The sequence below is a fragment of the Notechis scutatus genome, chromosome 1 (assembly GCF_049901735.1).
Source record: "Notechis scutatus isolate UNSWTSFEM ecotype Mainland chromosome 1, rNotScu1.2, whole genome shotgun sequence".
NCBI classification, from domain to species: Eukaryota; Metazoa; Chordata; class Lepidosauria; order Squamata; family Elapidae; genus Notechis; species Notechis scutatus.
In genome coordinates this window covers 197,785,977-197,805,805 of record NC_142009.1, presented here as the reverse complement: position 1 = coordinate 197,805,805, position 19,829 = coordinate 197,785,977, and the positions used below count along the sequence as shown (strand labels likewise).

At 37.5% G+C, this 19,829-nt stretch overlaps 1 protein-coding gene across 3 annotated transcripts in view; it reads right to left on the bottom strand.

The window, feature by feature from the left end:
• The window catches only part of CCDC148 (coiled-coil domain containing 148), a 168,983-nt gene that overhangs the window by 102,405 nt on the left and 46,749 nt on the right, over positions 1-19,829 (bottom strand). For all 3 annotated transcript variants that reach the window (XM_087949966.1, XM_026674577.2, XM_087949965.1), the window contains exons 2-3: positions 5,667-5,727; positions 3,550-3,671 (exon numbers count right to left, since the gene is read on the bottom strand). In XM_087949966.1, the coding sequence (XP_087806092.1) occupies positions 3,550-3,671; positions 5,667-5,721 (177 nt within the window). In that variant the 5' untranslated portion in view covers positions 5,722-5,727. The remainder of the gene's footprint in view (positions 1-3,549; positions 3,672-5,666; positions 5,728-19,829) is intronic.

Below are 19,829 nucleotides of genomic sequence, written 5' to 3'. Positions count from 1 at the left end.
AAGTTCTGGATATCAGAACTGCTGTTTTGGCAAAAGAGAGACGTTCCTAAGAGGGTTAGACTGTTATCAGCAGCAAGAGTTCTGGCAGGGATACACAAAGAACTGAAAACTAAATCATATGTCCCCACAGATTGCTGTGCTGCAATTCATACCGTGTTTCTCACAAAATAAGTCCGGGCCTTTTTTTTTTTTTTTGACCCCCGAAAAAACGGCTAGGCTGTTTTTTTGCAGGTGACTTAATTCCCCCCCCCTTGCATCCTCGGGTGGCCAGGCAGCGACAGCTTGGATGTTGACCTCGGCGTTGGTGGGGCACTTTGTATCGGGAGACCTTCCGCCATCGTTGCTTTCCCTTCTCCCTTGCTGCTGCGGCGTTTAGAGCAATGCCGTGGTGTTTGGCGCAGCCATGTGCAGGCAGCCAGGGCTCCTCCCTGCAACCGGAGCCCAGCGGAGACACTTGGCTTCAGGCACTCCTGTCGCCACCTTCCCTTTGCCTTTGAAGGTAAAGCCAATTATTTTAAAAACGATGCCCTACTACAACAAAGCCTCCCCTGCCCGAGAGGGCAGCCCAACCCCACGTGGGGAGGTGAATCTCCTGGGGCCGCAGCATAGGATCAGCCCACCTCGGGAGAAGCACCCAGCCGCCATCCCTGCCTGGTTCCAGGCAGAGTGCAAAGAGCTTCGCCTGGGCACCCAGCGCAGCTGACAGGCGGGCCCTCCTTCCCGGCAGCAGAGCTCTCCCGGCAGCAGAGTGCTGCTTCCCTGGCCGGCGGAGAGAGCCTGAAGCTGCCTGTCCTTTCCACCCCTCGCCCAGCCCGTCCCCATCCCCACACATCTCCAAATACGCCGGTAGCTCCAAACGCTGCAGTGGAACGGGAATCAGGCAGAGGTGCTGACGCAGCGGAGCTCAGCTCGGAGGAGGACGCAGCGCAGGCCGTCGCCTTGCCTCCCTGTCCACGGATGGGTGGGCGCTATCACTGCCTCAGGTGGCCTCTCCCGGTGGCCCCTTCGGGTTCCGGCTGGAGGGACTTGGGAAGGAAGCCAAGCCCGGCTCTTTCGGTTGGCAGGTGGGCGTACCTGCGACTTGTTTTCCCAGCTCTGCCCAGCCCACACGGCTCTGGCGCAGCCCTGACGGGATGAGCAGAGGGTCCAGCAGGGAGGCGCTAGCTGCCTTGGCGAGAGCTCCACCGCCGGGCATGAGGACCCGCCTATCAGCTGCACTGGGTGCCCCAGACGAAGCTCTTCGCACTCTGCCCGGCGCCAGGCAGAGATGGCGGCTGGGTGCTTCTCCCGGGGTGGGCCGATCCTGCGCTGCGGCCCCGGGAGATTCGCCTCCCCACGTGGGGTTGGGCTGCCCTCTCGGGCAGGGGAGGCTTTGTCGTACCGGTAGTAGGGTGCCGTTTTTAAAAAAATTGGCTTTGCCTTTGAAGGCGAAAGGAAGGTGGCGACAGGAGCGCCTGAAGCCAAGTGACTCCGCCGGGGTCCGGTTGCAGGGAGGAGCCCTGGCTGGCTGTGCGTGGCTGCGCCAAACGGCACGGCGTTGCTCTAAATGCCGCAGCAGCAAGGGAAAAGGGAAAGCAATGGTCGAGGAAGGTCTCCTGATACAAAGTGCCCCACCAACGCCAAAGTCAACGCAGGCAGCACCATATCCGGGTATGCAACAAAAGTACTTCCTAACAGCAAGCCCCCCCCTCCATTCCCCCCATTTCACATGTTTAATATAGGCCTTAATTTGGGGGGAGGGGCTTAATTTGCTTTTATGCTGATAAAACATGCTGGACCTTCCTATTGGTGGAGGCCGTATTGTTGGAGAAACACAGTAATAGCTAAGCAATCACAGCAGTTGCCTGGTCATTGTGTTTCTTACTCAAGTGAAGGGACAAACTCTTCCCTGTTTCACATGACATTCATTTCCACTGCAACCCAATCTCTCCATGTTATGGAAACATACTGCCTCATATATTGTGATTGCTAATTATAGCTTGTTCAGATTTTAATCTACTTAAGTATTCCTCTATATTGAAAATCTGGGGCAAAATATCAAACAGAACCTAAGAGCTGCTTATTAGAACAGCTTATTAACTCATTGTGAAATCAGTGGAGGTCCTCATGGAGTCAAGCCAGCACTGTCATTGCACAAAAAGCAGGTATGAGCAAGCTCAGGTTTCCAAATGCACGAGGAAAAAAAGTCTTTTTGTAAAGAGGAAATGAAGCTAGGGAAGAAACAATTCAAAAATGACCAGTGAGAAATCCTAATATGGCACAGCATGTTGGTTGATTCTTAAAAGGGGAAGCGTGAAGGGAAACCTAGAAACCGAACGTAGTATTTAGAAAAAGGATATGGTTTATTGATGGCACCCTGAACAGGATCAATCTGTGCTGCAGCATTTCATGGCAAATCTCATTTATTTGTAAATATTAAGAATAAATCAACTAAATGTAACATTGTTGTTCACAAGAACACAATCCTGTCATTTTGAATGCTGAGACCTTCCACAATACAGTGATTGTGTGATATAGAAAGCTGGATTAAATGGACCAGTGACTAGCTGGGCTCTTTATTCAGTTTATCTTTGATAAATGTGCAATTCACAGTGACAAGGAAGCAGTTTCAAATGTCACAATGTTCTTGTGCTGAAAATTCTTTCGTTATATTTTCTTGGGCTAGTTAATACTTACTAGCAGTAGCTGCCTTAACTTGGAACAGATGGGGTTAGGCTGAGAGAGATTGAATTTAAGTAACATTATTACTTATGATTTGCTAAATACATTACTGTTGGTTGGGCTTATATGCTAGGCCATACAAATCATGTACGTTTATATTTCCCAGAAATAATTATCTCTGTAATGTTTATGGAAGGAAGGAAGGAAGGAAGGAAGGAAGGAAGGAAGGAAGGAAGGAAGGAAGGAAGGAAGGAAGGAAGGAAGGAAGGAAGGAAGGTTCTGTTGTTGAAATGTTCATTATGATGTCACAATGCAAACTCAAGCTCATAAATGCACTGTGATACTGCATGCAGGTACATAAGAAACATTTGAATTCTATGATACATGTTTTATTGCTTTCCTCCACAGAAGACAAGGCAAACCACATTCATATTGTTGCCAAATCTCCATAGCTGAACTACATGTCCATGTAGTCTCCAGAAGCCAATCATAATTCAAAAAAGTTTTAGTTTTACTGTGTTGCTAATAATTTTATAAACTGCTTCAAACAGAGGGATAAAAAAGACAATTGAGTAAATAGAAGAAAATCAAGGCTTAAAAAAATTTCAAGTGGCAGTCACAAATTGCACATACTCTATAAGCATCAATAACTAATTAATGGCACAAGTTCAGATCTGTTGATAAAAGATTCAGCTAGTTTTACAATCCAATTGTTAATACTGTTACTAATTAGCAATCTTTGCTGACTTCCTGTTTTCATCCATACTCTGCCTAATGTCTAGTAGGATATACTTTAATGAATGCTACTACACACTAGATTTTTATAAAACATTTTTCTTGAACAGCTAGAATTGCATATAACATCCATCATGATTTATAGATACTTACCTTTAAAAGGATGTTAGCAGACTGTAATTTCTTCGCTTCAGTAATTGCATAGAGTTCTTCATAATCAACAGGTTTGTACTTTGAACTTGTAAGCCCATTTTTCACACGAACAACCAAATTGTCTAGCAGAAGCATAAAATAACTCAGATTGTTGAATAAAATTAAACATTACATTGTAAGAAATTTAGGACATTTGAAGTAAACAAAAATAAAAATTATAGTTTAAACTATAATTAAGAGGAAAGTTTACACTATCTATACAGTTTGTTTTTCTAAACAAAGTTGCAGTCCATGAAAATGATGGAAATTTGTTACAAATACAAAATAAGAAGTAGTACTCTTTGGTAGGAAAAAATATGCAGAAAACAACCTACCCAACCAAAACATTCAGGTTTTAATTTGATTGCTTAAATCATTTGCTTACTACTTAAAACTTAAATCCACTCAAACTTCATAAAAATGTCCAGTTGAAACAGGGGAAAAAAGACAACAACACTTTCCCTTAGATCAGCGATAGGCCATTGTGGTTTATAGATTACATGCAGCTGTCTGTCTATTCTCAGTTTTGTGACCTTGCCCACCCCAAAGACCTGAGGATGATAACACAACAATTGTTCAATTTTGACGTTATATTATAGGCATAATTATAGATATCTAGTATCCAAATATTTTAAAGTTCTATGTTGAATAAACCCAAACTGCAAAATCTAATTCATTCACAGAGAGGCATTTTTGTTTTGCTTCGCCTCAGTTGTATTTCTATTTCACTTCTTCTAGGCCCTTTAATTTAAAATGAACAACCAACCCCTACCAATAAGAAATGTTGTATAACCCTGATTTAGATTATTAATATTTGGTTCTGCCTAAGCACGCTATGTGAATAAGGTAAGAAAGTTGGATCCACATTTATTCATGCTTAAATCTAAATGCACTGACACTCATCCCATTGCTTTAAATAGATCTGTGTTAAGCATTACGAAAATTCAATCCAATCAATAGTAGAACACATGCCTTAAAGAAACCCATCATACTAAAGTACATTGGAAAGCATCTAATAGAAATGAAGTAGCCTACAGATAATCAGTCTTGCAAATTGGTTCTGACTAGCTCAAAGAAAATTAACTTATACCAATGTATCTACTTAAGGATGCATTGCAATGAATTCTCATAAATGTAATTCATGATGTTTCAGAATCTTTTTTTCCAATCTGATAATGTCAATACTATACATCTTGATATTCTGACAAAGCACATTATTTTAGCAATCTCAGCCTTTATTTTAAGGCAGTAAATTGCCAAACATGCTAATAGAAAATAGCAAACATATGTCCTTATACTCATTTTTATATACTATCCAGCCTGCATCAGCAAACAATTTATTTAAGACTGAGTGTAAATCTAATCACATTGCTTGGAAATCAGCTCCTTTGGGCACACTATTTCCCTCCTGACTTCTCTTTTCTTCTTCCTTCATTTTTAAGCTCTATAGAAGTACAACAAAATCATTAATGGTTCCAAGTCTTTTGAAGTGCTAGATACAACACTGAACTTTTATTATTAAAAAATATTTCACTTCCACCATAGAGCAAAAGAACTATTGGCAGTTTAGAAAGCACTTGCATAAAATGCAATCAGCTCAGTAGATCAAACTTTACAAATGATAATTTCTACACACAGGCAATCATTGAGTTACAGCCACAATTGAGTTCCAAGCTCCCATTGCTGAGCAAGACAGCTATTAATGGAATCACTGCACTTGTTAAGTTATGGCAGTAACACAATGTTAAAAGTGAGTCTGGTTTCCCCATTGACTTTGTCTGTGAGAAGGTCACAAAAGGTGACCCCAGGACACTGCAACCACAATAAATACATGCCAGTTGCCAAGCATCCAAATTTTGATTGCATGACCATGGGGATGTTTCAACATTCCTGTGAAAAATGGTCATAATTCACTTTTTTTCAGTGTTGTCGTAACTTCAAACAGGCACCAAATGAATAGTTGTTAAGTCGAGGTCTACCTGTAATCTATGTGTAACTAAAATAACTAATCACATTGTAAGGAAAGCTAAAATACATACATTGAAAAGAGAACAATCAAAAGTTTTTTAAAAAATTACCTATATTGCTATTTCTTTGAGTTGTAATAAATCCTTGAAGATCTCTTTCACTCATCTTATACTGTTGAAAAATAAACATATTACTTGTCAAAAAGTGACACCTTTGAATGTATTCACTTGATTTTTTTTGTGAGGGGATTTATTATATAGGAATATCTTATTATTATGAAATCTATTCCAAGGACAGTTATTTTTAGCTGTCTAGAGTACATACATTTTATTATGTTTTTTTTTAAATGGACAAAGTTTACTAAAAGTTCAGCCAAATGTGATGTTATACTTCTGTAATAAAGGCTGTTGACTTTATAAAATTTCTTGTCTGATTTTATTAATATTTATTTGCCCCAAACTCTCACTGAATCCAGTAAGGCTTTCAACCAAATACACATTGCCTAAAATCTCAGCCTTAAGTAATGAAGGATTCAACCATTTGAGAATAAAAATCATGAACCTTATACAAAATTTACAAGGATATTAAACTCCAAAGATTAAATAAAAGCTATAAAGATACTTGTACACAGAGAAGGGAAAAAAGTACAAAACTAAATCTTCCCATATTCCATATTTAACACTGCAGTCTTATATATGTATTCCTTTCTATTAGTGAATTTAAGCACCCAATAACCTTACAAATCTTCAGAGCAACATGTATACTGACTAATGTGTCAAAAACCTATATCCCAAAAGTTTTTAATAGCCTATACCATGGGGGCTCAACTTTTTGTCTTACCTGGGCTACACTGAGTGAAGAAGCATTGTCTTGGGCCGCATATAAAAGATAAAATATAGTTGTATAACATAAAATCATATACTAATATTAAAAGCAGCATTGCTAGCTGTCTAAGACCACATGTGGCCCCTGGGATGTGGGTTGGATATACCTGGCTGAGAGCTTTATTTTATCTAAGCATATTCCTCCCTCTTAAACTTTGTTTTGTACAATGTGTATATCATGGAGCACCCTATTGAACCATTTTTATTATTTAAGCTATTAAGCATTATCAATCCATATTTTAACTGAAATAACAAAATCAAGGCAGCAATCCTAATATCAGCAGGACTTGAACACTAAGAGAAAACTCTATTTTACAGCATTGTGAGTATTTTCTACTTGCTCTCATGTATCTTGCTTGTTTCATATACTTTCTTCCAGAAGTCCAAGATAGCATTTCTCCTCCAATTTTTTTTTTTTGGGGGTGGGTGGGGTGGGTTCCAACATCCCTTTTGAATAGTTTGTGTTAGGAGAATATGAGTGACGTACTGAGTTTACATAGTTACGTAGCTGAGGATAGATCTGAACCTGGCTCTAATCCTTACATTTTAACAGCTATACCACATGAACTCCTTTTACCATTTCAGCTGTGATTCTCTTGAAGTGCTGGTTAAATGAATGACTAACACGGTTAATGCAACTGCTTCTGAGTAATCTTTATAGACTAATATAGACTAAATTCAATCTACATTAAATCAGCAATAGTGAAAAAAAGAAATAAGATTGATCACAGATTAGCATCTGTATTAAGGTCATCGCATTGAAAAGGTACAATAGACCACGCCCGACCCATTACCTTTTCATCTCCAGTGCATCCACACTGAGTTTTCTGTGGAACTCTTTCAAGTAGTTAGACCTGATATATCAGGCACTAACACAGAAAAAGGTTTTGGCAACCAATTTGATGAAAGCATTATAGATTAAATCTCTCGCCTCTGATTATTGTGATTATAGCAGATTTTTTAGAGACGTTTGACCTGTTTATTACAGGTATTTTTTCATTTATGAATTGCTCTGGGTTGTATATGATATTTTTTGAACATATGAGATAAATCGCTGGCATAATTAATTTAAATAGGCAGGAAATGTAAGTAGTCTGGCAAAAAATATGTCATACTTTTTTTTTTCTTAAAGCAGTTTTGGTTTCACCTGTTTTAAGCTGGCTGTTATAAAATTTTGGGTGAGGAAAATAACTTCTTTCTGGATTCTATCATATGATAATTTATGGCCTATTCCAAATCTTCAATTTTTTTTTAACAACTTGCTAAGTTAGATAGAAATATCTCTATCCCATGGTTCTTAGATAACGACTATAGGCAGTCCATATTTAGCTGATGTTTGTAGTTATGATGATATGAAAAAGTAACTTTACAACCAGTCTTTCACATCCTTTGTCACTCTGTGAAGCAATGGAAAGCTGCAGTAAGATCATAAGCACAATCATGATTTCACTTAGACACCACATTGCTTAATAACCAAGTTGCCAGTCACCTTGATGGACAATACAAGGAAAGCTAAACAGAGATATCAATGTCCATTCCAAAGAGTTTGGAATTTTATTTTGGAGTTATTTCCAAAAGGTATTGTTTTGAGAGATGCCACAAATTTACTAGAGGGTTTGGTATTCATGTAGGAGATGACCAGGAGGAGCCTGAGGGCGTGTCAAATGCATCAACAGTCAAAGTCCCTATGTCTCGGAAAGTGACCTCAGTCCAGCCCCACTTAAAGTCCTTTGACTATTATTTCGCACCAATTGGCATTGGCTATTAGTAGATCAGATTCTTGAATATAAGTAGCAGAGAATATTCACAATGCCTTTGAACTCTATCCTGGCTCCTGGTTTCTTGGGCCTGACCATTCCTTAGGGATCAATTCTCTCTCCTATGCTATTTTCACATAAAAATGAGTTCGTTAGAATTTTGTCGCATCTTATACAAATATACTATAATCAATATATACAATGACATGAAGTTAGGTTTTCCTAGACCTTTTCTAACTTGGCAAGCCTATCCTATGAAGCACAATGTTCCACCAGTTCTAGAGCCTTCCAACTACAGAATAACAGGGTAAAGAAGCAGGTTGAATTTCCCCTTCTCTCCCAGCCCCTTTCAATGCTTTTACTCCCATTTCAGTGGGAAGAAAATGATTTATACTAGCTCTTAAGTGGATGTTAACAACATGCTAGCATGTTAATAGAATGCATATGTTAGCATGGCAAAATCATTCCAAGCATATATTCTTGCACATGTCTGACATACCACAATGCTCGACACACCTCAGCCAATTCAGAAATAACCACCCTCAAAACTAAGTTGTTGGCCTTTTTTAATTTTGGACTTAGTCCTCTAAGGGACCTGATCCTACTATGCTTGTAGGATATCCTTATAGCTTTCATAGGATTATTTAAATAAATAAGCCCACAAAATTAATAGACCTTAAGTCTGATTAAACCAAATAGATACATTCTACAATTGTCATATAGAGAATTGCAAAGCATTACACATTTTGAAAAATTTGAATGAATGCATTTCATAAAAAGTTATTGTTATTATATAAGCCCACCAAAGAGCACAAATAAATTAAATTTGTATGGATTAACTTGTTTATATAACTCCAGTCATTTGTTAGCCAAAAGAACTATCTGATTATATCAATTTAAAAGAACTTCAGTGAAAACAACAACTATTTTGTGTGCTATTTTCCAGGGACCCTATGCCATCATCTTCATTAACAAAAAGGTTGCTGTCTTTCCCAGATGGAGAAGGCCAATAACTAATCTGTATTTATTGATGTATTTAAAATAGCTCATCTGGAGTCACATTGCATGAGCCATTAGGTAGATGCAAAAAGTAATCATTGGTTGGGTTAGTTATTGTGAAGCAATTAATATGGCAAACTGGATCCATTCCAACGCTAAAGTTTAAAAATAGATCCCCAAAGAAACAAATATGCAGGTTATCTTTATATGCTAGTAAATATGCCCAATTAGGAAACAATCTGTCCAATAATTGATCTTAATTCCACTAAAAGCACTTTTAAATCCCATTCTTCTGGACAAAGCATAATGCCATGACAGTTTAAAAGATTACAGGACATTTAAGCCTCCTTGCAATCTCTGGGTTTTTTTTCTCTTCTTCTTCTGCTTTGCAAGTTGAAAAACAGCTGTCTGGCAATAGAATAATGAAAACTGCTGAAACTGGAAAGTCCAGACTCCGGTCCTGTATTGGCATCAGGAAGTAGAAATTCTAACTGGAAAACTTAAACCCTCAGCAGTTTCACCACACACACATGTATCTGCGAAATTGCCTGGGTGCAGCTTAATGCCAGAATATAAGGTAATTCCTCATAAATCTGCACCTACAGCATGATTCCATATAGTTGTTATGTGGGGAATAATTACTTCACCAATCAAGTCCAAAGCTGTAACTTTATCTTTAGAATATGCGCAGAATATCTGTGGCAAAAGAGAAAGCTATTTAGTATATCCGCCCCAATATATGGACCAATACTGCGGTGTTTTTTTTCTGATTGTTTAAATATTGAGATGGGGTTATAGAAATTAATATATACCAACGTATGAAAAGAACAGTGAATCTAGTGGGCTGAGGGATGAGACAGATCAGAAGAATAAGAAATAAAGCAAGAACTATTTCTATTCCTGGTCCCAGACTGAAATGGTAAAATTTCTAGATCTGTCCAAAATCATTAGAATAGTACCACAAACGCAGACTATCCTTTTTTTTTTTTTTTACCAATGTTTTGATCATGCCTTTTAAAAAGATTAAATACACAAACACACACACACCAAACAAACAAATATCTTGGTTATCTTTGGAATATTCTCATAAAGAAAATATTACCAGATGAAACATCGAGCTACAGTTCCGCTAGAAGAAATTCTCATGGGGATAATGGAGAAAACTAAACAGTGTTCTGCCCATTATTGTGTAATAAAAAAAAATCTGCAACAATAGATCTGAGACGCTGCCAAATGGCCACAAACTTCAGTAGCAGATTCTCCAAATCCTCCATATTCCCTAAACGGCCACAAGTCATGCTTCAGATATAGCTTCTCCATGTATCAAAACAGAAATAAACACACAATTTTGACTTAATGAATGTTTTCCCATAAAATAAAGTTTTACTCTGACCTATAAAGCAAATAGAATATCTCCAGGTAATGATGTAATTTAAGAGGGGGGGAAAAAACCATAGAAGCCTCTGGCCCAGAAAATGGAGGTTAGATACCAGAATGGACATGAAAGAATCAGGGGAAAAAACAGTTTTTGACACCACATGGGCTCCAGGGCAATTGAAAACTATAGATAATTATAGACAGGTGAATTGAAACTATAAATATGCAGGATATCACGGCAAAAAATAAAATAAACTAAAGATAACTAGCAATTAAGCTCTAAAGCAGTTCCAGAATTTAACCCAGAGTATATATGTGAAACCTTGGCTTTGATGGGGCAGGATCAATGGTTTCGCCTTAAAAAATAAAAGGGAAATTGTGAAAGAGGCATCAGATGGCTTGGGTGGATTAAATCAGATTTGCTGAGTAATACAAAAGTCCTGCCATGGGGTGAAAAGTCAGGATCAGCAAGCAAGCACAAAATCTTATGAGGAATTTCAGGCAGCCCTGAACCTGTCTTAAAGATGGGCATGCTTTCAGAGTTGGATTGTTTTCGCTACCATGGATCTTGATCAATCAATTTACAGATACACTCAGTAATTATCTGGCGGGTGATGATCTTGGCAGTAAAGCAAACATTTGCCTTTATCAAGAATTTTCTGTTGATTGAACTTTCTTCAGTCTAATCAATCAAGGAGCTGGATAAACAAATAGGCTCTCACTCTTCTGCAGTCCTTCGGACCATTAGTTTCCTTTCAATCAGGCTCCTAAGCCTTTGGCTCTGCTGTTTTGTTTCTTTTTACTGGAATAAAATAGATTTTTTTAAAACTGTCAAATAATCCCAACAGAAAATACTAGGCACAAGCAGAGCACCAGCAGTACATCTACACAATATTTAACATGTTTCACAAGTATAGGACATATTCAGAAGCAAAGAAAGAGGCATATAGCCCTAAAATAATACTGATTAGTACTGGTGAAACCTCAACATAGAGGGCCAAGTTGTGATTCTAAAACCTGGACAGCAGGAGAAGCTGCTGTCATCCTTGAAAGCATTAAGCAAGTCAAAGTTTTAAGCAAAAACTACACAGTATGGAAGATTTATGGAAGCAACTAAAAATAGCTGACACCTTTTCTCTTCAGCTTCTTCTTTTTCCTCTTTGCTCAGTAACTTTTAATACAGCGTGACATGTGCCGTTATCTAAATCTGCAGCCAGCAAATGGCAAAAAATAAAATAAAATCTTGCCATTGTAGTGGAAAGAGAAGTACTTGATTGGTGTTCTTGGAGGCAGTCAAGGTAAAAGGAATCTACTAAATGAAAAAAAAATGGTTTGCCTGTATATTCTATAATGATGATTAATATGATGTGACATTGAAAAGATTAAAATTAAAGAAAATTAAAGAATTTTGCAATCATATAGGCTAAACCACTCTGTGTGTGTGTGTGTGTGTGTGTATGTATAGTCATCATCATCTTAGCCATTGTCTATCCACTGCAGGATGAAGGCCTCTTCCTCATGTTTCCAACAAATAAGGTCCTGACCTTTCTTTTGCCAATTGGGCCTGATATATATCTGAAAATTGAGAGCTGCCAATTTATTTGCTCTTTCATATATGACAAAATCTGAATTTTAATCCTTGGTGTTTTTTTGGACCATATGTACATCACTATTTGTTATGATACAAGCTTTGTTTTCAATACAAGTGGTCCACAATTGGGATCAGAATTTCTGTTATTAAGCAAGGTAGTTGTTAAGTGAGTCATGTCCCATTTTTTGACCCTTTTGCCAAAGTTGTTAAGCAAATCACTGCAATTGTTAAGTGAATTGTGTGAGTGTTAAGCTTCCTTCCCCATTCACTTTGCTGTCAGATGGTAGCTGGGAAGGTTGCAAAAGGAAATTACAGGAACTTGGGATGCTGCAACCATCGTAAATATAAGCCAGATGCCAAGCACCCAAATTTTGAACTTGTGTCCATGGGGATGTTGTGATGGTCATAAATGTAAGGTCTAATTGTAAGTCAATTTTTTCATTGTTATAACTTCGAACAGTCATTAAATGAATGGTTGTAAGTTGAGGATTACCTATTAAAATCATAAATATTAATTCAGGAACTAAACTTGCATGTTTAATTATCTATAAACATATTCCTTCTTCTTCCACTCTCTATTTACATGTGACATTGTCCTTAATGCTAAAATTTCAGTTGTTTGGCTGTTAATTCCAAAATGATTGACTAAGTTTATTGAAATCTTTGAGCATTTTTAGAACTGTTATATATTTTTGGGATGTACATTTTGCTTAGGCCCACACTCTCTCAAATTAATATCTGCAGGTATAGTCTAAGCTGAATATTTCCCTAGTCATAACCAACAAATGCCTTAAGAGAGGATTGCAAAATGCTCAAATGCTCTTTGCCAAATCAACAGTACAAATAACGTATAAGTAATCAAATTCATACTTACATTTCAAATGAAATTGCTGTAATATATTTTACACGTCAGTATCTTGAGAAAGTAACTTTGTTTGATACTTTGGTCCTTAGCTTTGAATTTTAATGCCATTCTACTGTTTCTGCTGATTTAATATTCTGATTTTTTTTGTTGCCATATTTCTTAAAGAGATCTTTTTGTGAGATATCGTATGATGTCCCAAAAGTCAAGCTAAAATCTAATAAATCAACATATTTAATACTGGAATTTATGAATGAATGAATGAATGAATGAATGAATGTATATATATATATATATATATAATATGTATGTATGTATGTATGTATATGTATATGTATATGTATATGTATATGTATATGTATATGTATATGTATATGTATATGTATATGTATGTATGTCATTTTAATGAGTAGACAAACCCCTGTTCACCCAAGATCGTTTTGCATGTAAGCAAAATCCTGCAGATGTCCCAATCCACACATTTTGCTCAGATAGGATATTGGCAGCTTCAGTTTCCAATGCCTGGGATGTCTGGCAATATGATGTCTGCAATAAACAATGTCTGGGAATATGTGGATGGGCAAGTGAGACAAGCCCAATCTTGTAATGATATGTTGTAATGACCTCCAGGGAGTCCAACAAGGTACTTATGGATTCTACCCACAAGTGGTATCAACAACCAACCGAGAAAACAGTGTTCCTCTTTTCTTGCAGAAGAGGAAAGGAGCTAAAAACCTCTGAAAGGAGCAGCTTGAACTAGCAAAGGCCACATACAAAAGAAGCAAAAGCACAACAGGGAGCCAGAATTGCAGAAAGGGATTTGGTATCTGGCTTTATACAAAATTTCTGGCTTCCTAAAAACTACACTGGAAATGGGTTGGCTTTTTCCCAATGACTAAGCAAATACACCCAGGAGCATTTCATTTGCAATTGATAACATCAATGATAGTTCATTCTGTATTCCATCAGTCTTTGCTTGAAAAAGAAGCCGCCCCCTGCACTCTGGATTCACAGACAGCACTTTCCCAGTTGATAAATGGGGAGGAAGAGCACAAGATAAAAACAATGCTAGGTTCTAGATGCAGATAGAAACAGGTTGAGTACTTGATATGCTGGAAAGTCTCACAGGTCATGGGAGGCAGCAACAGATGTGCACGCACTACAATTGATGCATGACCAAAACACTAATAAATGTCCTTAGCAAATACTGGCCTTGTAGGAGTTAAGTGTTGGCCAAGATGAGAAGGAGGATTTCTATGGGATGCAAAGCAGTTTGGAGTTAGTAAGATGCCAAGTACAAGGCATAGGAAATGACCCAGCTCCTTCCACATTAGGCATACTGGACAAGGAGGAAGAGAAGTCAATAGATTCCAGAAGGAGGAGCCACTACTACCTCTAAGGAATAGCTGATTTATGAGGTGTTTCTCAGGGAGTTATCAGCAGAAGCAACACAACAACATTTTGTTCTCACAATCCATAATCACTTCGCTTTGAAACTCGGGAAGAGTGGGATAAATCTGATGGGAAAGATGATGTAATGGTATGTAAGAATAACCTTGGGGGGTGGGATAGAAAGGTGCTAAAATCAGAGCTCTAAATCATCAAGAAGAAATATCTACTTGAATAGGGGTGCAAGGTGGGGGTAGTAACTCTAGAGAACAGCATGGGCTCCTTGAGGCCCGTGGTTAGGGCAGAGCGAAGTCTTTACTACTTTATCTCAGCTAAGGTAGGAAAGTGCAACCCAGAAATCTTTAAGTAGCCTAGAGGAAGTGTTCCTAAAGTTTTGCAATTTATGGGAGTCAGGGACACATTCCTGGACAGGTCAAGGCTAGTTCTTTGGAGAACTCTCTTAAGATAAAATAAAGTTTCTGAGTCAGATTTATACTCAGATTGTTTTGTTTTAAGGTGTGCTGGCCCGTTTTACAGATCTGATAGTTTGAATGTTTCAGGCAATTTGCCTTGATTTTTGTGTTTCAGAAGTTTATTGCCTTCAGTGAAAAACATGCAAGAATGTAGTTCACAGTCATAAATTATTTGAGTCTGAGATTCAGCCCATCTATGCCCGGTCTTCTCATACAATGTAACAAGACATTATGCTTTGAAGTACTGTTTGTGTTCTTATCAGGGCTAAATAATTTATTCCAACTAATTGTAATTGTCTGGACATTGGACAACTCAAAGATAAAATTATGTTTTATGTTTTCATTTTTTCTCATTTTTATTTTTTATTTATTTATTTATTTATTAGGTTTTTATCCTGCCTTTATTACTTTTATAAATAACTCAAGGCAGTGAACATATTCCTTCCTCCTCCTATTTTTCTCACAACAACTAGGTGAAGTGGGTTGAGCTGAGAGAAGGTGACTGGTCCAAAGTCATCCAGGTAGCTTTCAAGCTTAGCATGGGACCAGAACTCCTGGCTTCTACTTTGGTGCTTTAATCACTAGACCAAATTGGCACTGAGATGTGGTGGTGGCTCAATGGTTTGAATGCTGTATTGCGGGCTAGTTCTGCTGCCTGCCAGGGGTTCAATCCTGACTGGACTCAAGGTTGACTCATTCTTCCATCCTTCCAAGATGAGTAAAATGAGGACCCAGATTGTTGGGGGCAACATACTGACTCTGTAAACTGCTTAGAGAGGCTGTAAAGCACTGTGAAGCGATATATAAGTCTAAATGCTATTGCTATTTTTAATTTAATATGTCATAAGATTGATGCTCTTGTTTTTCTCTCCTCAACAGGAGACAGGGCTACTTTTCTCTGAGCACACACTTTACAGCTAGTAATGCCCGGAGTGACAGTATATAATTTTTTTTTTTTTGCATCATCATCATCACCACCACCACCACCACCACTGCCGTACCATCATCATTATGTTATGCTCACTTTACTGTCAAATGACAGAGAGTAAGGCTGTGAGCATATCTGCAAAGCTGGGAAAATGTGGCATAATGTTGTGAAATAATATATAACCTGAAGTGGGAAAGACCAAAACACATGCTTATGAAAGGAAAGGCCCTCTTCCACTGCCCACCAATAATATGTTTTGCAGTCACCGTAATGTTTTGGGAAACGTTAATATAGCAATGAGACATTACAGCACAATTAACACAGAAATATGGAACTTCACCAACACTTTCCGATATCACACCTGAACTATTTAATATTTATAACAACAGGATAGTTGCAAAGAGCAGTAAAATCCCCACTAGAAAATTGTAATAATCCACACATTAACTGAAGTTGTAAACTGCAAACAACATTATTTATAATAAAGCCTTATCATTTTCCACTAGAACAACTGTAATCCCATTTGTAATTACAGTTATATATGCAAAGTGTTTTAGAAGTATGAGGATGTGTTATAACTTTTGATCTTCAGAAAAGGTCACCTTTAAAAAAAAATTCTTCAAGCTTACTTTAATAGATGTTTGGAGCATAACTCTTCCAAAAATGGAAGTCACAACATGTTTTGGTTCTTTGCCCATTTTAAAGTATTGTCAAGTAAACAAATACCTAGTTGAACACCAGGATTAAATTCTGTATTTAAACATCAACATGCTTATTAATCATTTTGCAGCACCCTTCTGCCTACATCTCCTTTATTTATCTCACTTTTACCAGATACCTGAAAATAATTTTCGCTTGCAGTCTTCATAATATTTCCATTTATGATACTGAGCATACTCTGCAAATTAATCATATCAGATCCCCTTACACGATTAAAACTTCATTTTGAATTCACCCGTCTTTACAAAGAGATTATCATCATTGTTGTTAAGTATGGTTCATCACACAGCAAATACTAAATTGACTCAAATATCTCATGCTTAGATTCCTCTGCTGGGTCTATCAGTTTCAGAAATATTGATTTTGAATGCATGCATATACACATACACCAGAGAATTCCCAGCAGTAAGTAAAAGGGGGAAAAAAGAAGTAAAAATTTAATCTTATTGTCCAAATTAGGTACCTAACAAGCTCTGTGTATGAATGCCTCTGAAAAATTTCAACTGGTCCAAAATATTACAAGCAGACTGGAGCTGTATTTATATTTTTTATTTATTTACCGAGTCCACAAGGACTCTCAATGATTAGCACATATAGATTTATATAATTAATGCAGATAAAAAACTGATACTAAAACATTCATGTAAAACCGCATAAAATAACAGTAAATGGCATCAGTCTTTAAATGTTCTACAAAAGAATTCTGTTTTAAGATTGCAGAAGGCAGTTATGGAGTGAACCAATCTAATTTTAACTGGGTGACTATTTGCAAAGCACTGCCACTAACAGCAATAGCACTTAGACTTTTTGCCCTCAGTGGTCTGGATCCTCATTTTACTGACCTCAGAAGGATGGAAGGCTGAGTCTACAGAAGTGGACAGAACCAGTAGAATCCCACCTCTGATCCTGGGGCACAGCCTGAATGGACCTTTTTTTTATATATTGGAGTTCCTATCTAGAGAAAGGAATGAATAAGTCTCACTCTGTCATGAACTTTCTGTAGTTCATTGCTTGAAAACTGCAGCAAAGTGCTCTGAAGCAGTCAGTTCGCTGCTCAGCTTGATGGTGGTGGGTTTTCCATTCAGCCTGATCAGAGCCCAGGTCTAAGAAGACAATATTCTTTCAGCCAATTACTGTAGATTTAGTCATACTTGCAAAGTTATTCATGTGTACTATGGTGTGTTAATATCCTACCATGTTTATGAAGTTAAGATAATTTATGCAAGAATTATGATGCATAGAGTAATATCCTGCTCTACATTTTCATAGCAGTCATTTCTGAGGAGAAATGTAGACTGCAATTATTGTGTCATATTTATGAGGATTTTAGAAATATGCGTACAAAGTTGATTCATTTAGTGACCAACTTGTACATTCACATCCTGATAGTGTGCCCTAGCATGCTTTTTCTAAACCAAGGAATACTGGCCACTTTATACATGGGGCAAAATGCTTTTCAGGAGATGCACAAGAAAACTGTTTTATAATGAGTAGGACTATCATTTCTTGGAGGTCTTCTCTGATTGGTAGTAGCTTCTGAGAGATTCAGGGAGGGGTATCTACTTCTTCTGTCAGGAACTTAACTTGAGTCCTTTTCTCCTAGACTCAGATCTACTTTTGTTGTCAGAAACAATTAGCCCACAGCATGGGCAAAGCTGGAATTCAGCATTCTATTATATGATTTATACCAAATATTGGAAGACTGCTATCATGTTACACCTAGTCCTTCTCTTCGTTAGATTAGATATACTCAGTTTCTGCAACTGTTCATCACATGTTTTGGCCTCTAACCCCCTAATCACCTTTGTTGCTCTTCTCTGTACTCTTTTTAGAGTCTCAACAACTTATTTGTATTGTGTGACCAAAACAGGAAACAGTATTCTGAGTATGGTCTTACCAAGGCAGTATAAAGCTATACTGACACTTCACATGATCTTAATGCTATCTTGGTGTAGTCTTGATGTAGACTGCACTGTAGTAGTTCACTTGTGATTCAAACTAGAACACAATATCTTGAACAATCTATTTTTTATATGAATGTTGAGATGCACTACTCTTATATCAGTAGTGCAAGCACATTTATTTCACTATTTGGGCTTTTTATTTCTTCTGGTTGTATTATACTGTTTAGGTTTGTACAGTTTTGTGTTATTTTATTTTCGTTGGCATCTGCTGCTCTGCAATTATTAGAAGAATGATTTTAAAATGTCAAGAAGAACAATGACAGTATTGTTCCATGCTCTTTTTTCATATCGGAGAAAAGTTTATGGTGGGTGCACTAGAGGGTGAAGAACATTTGTATATCATTGAAAAAAAGAATGCATTTTTTAAACAAAAGGACAAAAGTAGTAATAGATTGGCATATTATATGCACATACAGAGATGACAATGGTGACCTTCAGCCATGGAAGATCCCTGGGTTGCACCAGGCCAATTACTCTGCTTTCTATCTCACAGAGCTGTTACTGTTGTGCAGGGAAAAATAGGTCTTCTGCCAAATAAAAGTATTAAATGCTATTAAGGTGATCTTACTCCTGGCCACTGAACTGCGAGTCAAATCTACCACAGGATAATGAGCAGAGCCTTCGCCACTGATTTTTATGCACAAGTTGAATGATATTGCGGGGGTGGTGGTGGGGAACCAGTTTAACAACCTAAGTTATTCAGGGCTACACAACAACTTGTACACAACAATGTACACAACAGCTTGAATTGGGTCAGGCAGCTCACAGCCACCACTGAAGCTTCAGAATTAGTGCTATGTAATTTCATTTAACCACCTCGCTTAGACACCAGGCAAACAAAGCATATTAGAAACAAATATAAATGGACATTACGATAACCCATTTTGTATATTCCCAAATACATTACTGTACTCCATTTTTAATCAATAACACTAGATTTCAAACTGTACTTCTTGCAATCAGCAGCATCAATCTCATTTTCTTTTAATTAATACTTTTAATTAATAAGCTGCTCATCTGCCCCCTTTTAGTTTTACTAGAAAGGTGTTGCTCTTTCTAAAGAGCAGGACTATTAAAGAACATTAATCAACACTGGATCTTCACCAGATAATATGAAAAATAGTTATTCATGTAGCTTTGTATGGCAATTGTCTTCAGTAATTTTACAATTATTGGTTAAGATTAAAATGTAATGGGCATCCTAACCCACTAGCTCCTCTATCATATGAGAGAATTAATTGTAAGTTTCTCATGTTACATTTACATTTCAGAATATTAATCAAATCTCAAATTGGTTAAGAATATGTCTGTACCTGAACTTCTTCAACT